This window comes from Rosa chinensis, chromosome 2 (assembly GCF_002994745.2).
Source record: "Rosa chinensis cultivar Old Blush chromosome 2, RchiOBHm-V2, whole genome shotgun sequence".
Lineage (NCBI taxonomy): Eukaryota > Viridiplantae > Streptophyta > Magnoliopsida > Rosales > Rosaceae > Rosa > Rosa chinensis.
Genome location: NC_037089.1, coordinates 16,214,826 through 16,219,856, shown reverse-complemented (window position 1 = coordinate 16,219,856; position 5,031 = coordinate 16,214,826). Strand labels below are relative to the sequence as shown.

General features: G+C 39.7%; 1 protein-coding gene across 1 annotated transcript; it reads right to left on the bottom strand.

Annotated features, from left to right (window-relative positions):
* Positions 1-309: 309 nt before the first annotated feature.
* LOC112187107 (CDPK-related kinase 5) lies at positions 310-4,473 on the bottom strand. The gene is made up of 11 exons (XM_024325758.2): positions 3,623-4,473; positions 3,287-3,417; positions 3,135-3,176; positions 2,902-3,010; positions 2,357-2,435; positions 1,963-2,259; positions 1,765-1,877; positions 1,449-1,556; positions 1,306-1,368; positions 1,053-1,220; positions 310-874 (listed from the first exon to the last, which is right to left on the bottom strand). Exons 1-11 carry the CDS (start codon positions 4,202-4,204, stop codon positions 734-736), a joined length of 1,833 nt encoding a protein of 610 aa, XP_024181526.1. The 5' UTR covers positions 4,205-4,473; the 3' UTR covers positions 310-733.
* Positions 4,474-5,031: the final 558 nt, after the last annotated feature.

Genomic DNA, 5,031 nt, shown 5'->3' with positions numbered 1-5,031 from the left:
AGAAGGATCGAAGTTGAATTGCATTGCACTCCGATGAAATTGCTCGTGTTGCAATAGTCCACTTTAAATCTCAGGCTCAATTTCACAACTCAGCTCAATGCCTCAAAGTGTGCCTAATCGGACTGAATCAAACCGACCAAAAACTCTTCTATTCTTCGAATTACACGGGAAATACAAATAAAATGATTTTCTTTTGACAAACCAAACAAGACCTTATCAAATGTCAAGCAAAGGAATTCAAATGCAACTTACTAGGGAAATATATAATCACATGTATGATATAAAAAACAGAGAATGAAGACTAGTGAGTGAGTTGGAATCACAATTATGTTGATATAAGCCTGTCAAACGTAGCTGGAATCATAGAAAGAGAGATACAGAGATAGAGAGAAATGATACAGGTAATAGCATGTCCTGCCAAGTCTATTATGTCAGAAACATGGTCTGTGATCGTCTAGTAAAACAGTTGGAGCACTATTCTATCTGCAACTAAACACACTAACTAAAACTACAAGATTTACAGTGGAAAAAAAAAAACCACAACTACGCTTCAACTCTGCTCCCAGTGTACACAAGCCGAAGCTTTTCATCAAATGATCGTGTTGGCTTACAGCCGTGAAAATCAAGACTATCAGGTCCAGGAAATTTCTTATTTAACCACCTCACTCTAACCATTGTTTTATTGGTCAAGACAGCATGGCCAATCTATACTTCTTGAACCTCATCGACACTGTCATTGAGCTTTTGCAACAACCCGGCCAGATACGCCATGCAACAATTTCACAAATCCAAGGAAACTCAGCTTCCCGTCGGTGTGCCTAATCCAATCATGAAGAACCGCATGAACAGGGACAGAAGGGCCAAGACCAAGTTCCTGAAACACACAATACCATAGATCAGGGTAAATTCATGCATATAGAAATTTTGACTCAGCTCAGAACTATTATTTATGATACTGCATGAGGCAGTGGCCATGGGAATCTAGTAGAAGCAGAGGCAATCTGATAGTAGAAGGATTCAAGAAAAGGTAGAAGAAAGATGCAACCACATACCGAAGCCAGTTCCTCAATGACAATAGCCCTGTTGCCTTCCTTGTCAAAAAGTTCATATGCACAACGAGCATGTTGCTCCCAATGGTCCAGAGCCTCAAGTTGGTGGACACTTAGTGCAGCTGTACAAAATTCCTCAAAATCCATCCTTCTGTATTGCAATGCATTAAGCTGCCAAAAAGAAGTATAATGTTGTAATAAGAATCAAGAACATGTCAATGTGAAAAACTGCCACTACCATAGTCAAAGCACCTACCGATGCTAGAAAATCAGCAATTCGTGCCTCCTTCATTGCATCAGTTGCATTTTTCATCAAGGCCTGAGAATATTAGGATGTTCAAGAGCATTAGCATTACTAACCACAAATCTCTAAGTCAAGATATTCTGAAGGAAACTGACCGTTTTGATGTTTTCTAAGCTTATTGTGCCATTTTTGTTTGGTTCTAAAAGCGCAAACTGCTCCTTCAAATAGCAAAGCTCATCAACAGTCAATGTCTTGGAAAGAGCCTGCAAAATGTCAATGTTGTGAGAACAAGATAGGCTACTAGAGGCTACGAAAAATTTGAGGAAATAAAAATAAACTGGTATTTGAAATACAGGAAAAAAAAAAAAAAAAAAAGTTTGCAATAAGAAACTTTAAGGGATAATAACCATCAATAGTTATAGCAGCAATACTAATATATACTTTCAACTGAAAATGGCAACATATACCCACCCTTAAAGCAGTTTTGCGGAGAGGTGATGAGCGCATATAAACCTTCATGAGCTTGAATATTAATATGTCCAGAGGAATTTTAACAGTGCTATAATTTTTAAGCCAGGGATGACCTGCAAGAGAAGGCAGTGAGTGACAGTTTCTGAAGTTAATCATGAGTTCATGACCAAGCATTTTGAGAGTGGATAAGGCACTCACTTAACGCTTGTGCAGCTGTCATTCTTTTCCGTGGGTCTTTATTCAATAGGCGCTTGACAAAATCTTTTGCCTCTGTAGAGAGAGTTGGCCAAGGTGTTTCATCAAAACTTGGATCAGCTTTTAGAACTGCCCGAAAAATGCCAGACTCAGTTCGAGCCCAAAATGGACGGCTGCCACACAATAGAATGTATGCAATCACACCTACGCTCCAGACATCAGCCTCTGTACCATAAGCCCTATGTAACACTTCGGGGGCTACATAGTATGCACTACCAACAATGTCGTTAAGCCTTTCATCTGCAAAGATTATTCACTCATCAGGAAACACTGACCAAATAGCTTTTACTAAAAGATCAAGTAATTGTGAGGATTATAAATAGAAGTATTGACCAACCTGGTTTCACAAAATCTGAAAGGCCAAAGTCTATAGCCTTCAACTGTGAATCTTCATCATTCGATGTAAACAGAAAATTCTGGTCCAGATATTAAGAACACTTAATGAGTACATAAAGGAAGAGAAATGGAAAGTGGCAACAACCAAATGCTGGGAGAGAAATTGCAACTATGTTACATAAATGAACAGCTAAAATATAAAGTTGGTCAGATTTTTCTGCTAAGCTTAGAACTTTTTGATCCGATAATGCATTCGTTAACTAATTATATTACCAATATGGATTCTTGCACAACTGCCCTTGTTACATTTTCTCATCACATAGTATTCTTCCAAATGGCAAAGAGAACAAAGGAATCGATAGCATGAATGAAATGACATCTTTTGAAATGGAGGTAAACATAGATGCCATATTACTTGAAGAGACAGAGGGCACTCTTACAAAAGCTACGACAGGGAAAGTAATAACATTGGACAAAGAATCTCAAGGGAATTTTAGATAGTGATGCATTGCAGCAAGTTTTGTAATCATCTAGAGGACAGCATACCTCTGGCTTAAGATCTCGATGGACCACGCCCTGGAGGTGGCAAAACGCGACAACATTTAATATTTGTATCATCACAGTCCTTGCATCTTCCTCTGTATATTTCCCACCCCTGCAGAAAAGAAATACTTAATGACTTGCAACCATTGTTTCCCATGACTTCACTACTTTGTAGTTCATCAAGAGCAACCAAAACATAACAGGTTCAATTCAAATCTAGAAGGCACAAAATATACCTTGCAAGTATCCTATCTAAGAGCTCCCCTCCTTCGCACAGTCTGAAATATGAAAATCAAACCAAGTCAGTTAACACTAAACTCCATAAAAAATGGTCACCCGAAATCACTGAATCACATAAATCAAACAAAACAAAGCAATCAGTGCTTACTCCATAACTATGTAGACATTATCATGGTCTTCGTATGCATCATAAAACTGAACTAGATTGCTATGCCCGGTCAAAGCTTTCAATATCTTGACTTCCCTTCTCACATCCTCAATGGCAATTGCAGTAGTCATCTGACAATAAAATCATCCATCACAATCAGCCAATAGTACACAAACACGATAAAAAAACATTTCTATATTTTTGTAATGATTACACATCAGAGATCATGTATATGCCAACAGATCCAATTCAAACAATGGAGTATCAACAACTGACTCGAAACAAACCCGAAAACGAGGCAGCAATTCAGTTAAAACTACGAAATTTTTTGCAAACCTTGACTTTGGGGATTACTTTGACAGCAACCTGCTGGCCCTTGAGCTCTCCCTTCTTGAAGGTAGCTTTGCAAGTATACCCAAAATGCCCTCGGCCAACCTCTTCACCGAGCTCATACTTGTTACTCAAATGCTTAGAGAACCCAAAGCTCTTATCAAGCCCAGTCACACCTCCCTCAACCTCACTCCCCTCCGGAATCGCCTCGTTCGGCTTCACCGTCCCGTGCCGCCGCGCCAGCAGCGCCCTTATGTGCTTCGCCGGCGACGGCGGCGGGAACGGCCGCTTGAAGAACCGGCTCGGCGTCGACTTCGCGCTGGCATTCGCCGGAGATCTCGCCGGAGACTTCTTCGAGGAGAAGAAGTAGTGCGCCGGACTCGGACTGTAGAACGGAAAAAAAGGCGACTTCTTGACGGCGATCACAGTCTCCTCCTCGACCTTCTCTCCGTTCTGCTCATTTCTAGGGTTTTCGACATCGCCGGAGCTCGAATTGACCTTCACCGGATCTTTCCCGACCTGAGAATCGGACTGCGGAGACGAAGTGATGGAGTTGGGGAACGAGGGTTTGGAGGTGCAGAGACCCATTTTGGTAAATTCACAACTCTCCTATATCCCCAAACAGACCAAGTCTGGGGATTTCAGCTCCAAAATTCCAGCGTCAGAGCATTAGATCAAAAACCAAGACCAGACTCCGACTCCGGAAACTTATCCGAACCTTGTGAATTCGAATTTCAAATTTTTCGAAGCCAATTTGAGGTTTTGGGTTTTCTGAAAAATTTGAGCAAAATGAAGACAGGGCTGGATAGAGAGAAGAAGGGAGGGATCCGAAGAAAGCGATAAAAAGGAGAAACGACGAAGCGTTTGCTTTATTATATTCTTTCCCCAACTAAAATATAAAGTTATTTAATTTTTAATTTTTATTTTTATTTTTAATCAGGGAGAATCTCCATTAAGTTAACAATAACCGACACATTCACTCAGTCTCGATTAAGATTCACAATAAATTAGTGAGTGAGTAACATATTCATTTAGTTAGTATTCAGACCGAGATTTATAAAGATATCCCAACAATATCAGACTAATTTCTGTCTCAAACGCACAAATCAGAAGACCCTTCAAATTTACTTGCCAAAAAATGGTAGGAGTGGAAATAAATTTAAATAAGTTTGATTCCAGATTAAGCATGGTATTTAAGTGAAAATTATTGTTTGCTTATGGTGGGAGTGGTCCCGTGGGTCCAGGCTGTACATTGATTAAGCCACGTGGCACGCACCAGGGTCGGTTGTATTCATTAATGGATATATAGTTTGGAATTTAATAAATAAAATTACCGATTGACCAATCAGCGACTAGATTGGGATAGGTAATTCTTAATTTTTTTTTTTTGGTTTCCGCTTGTAAAAAAAACAAAA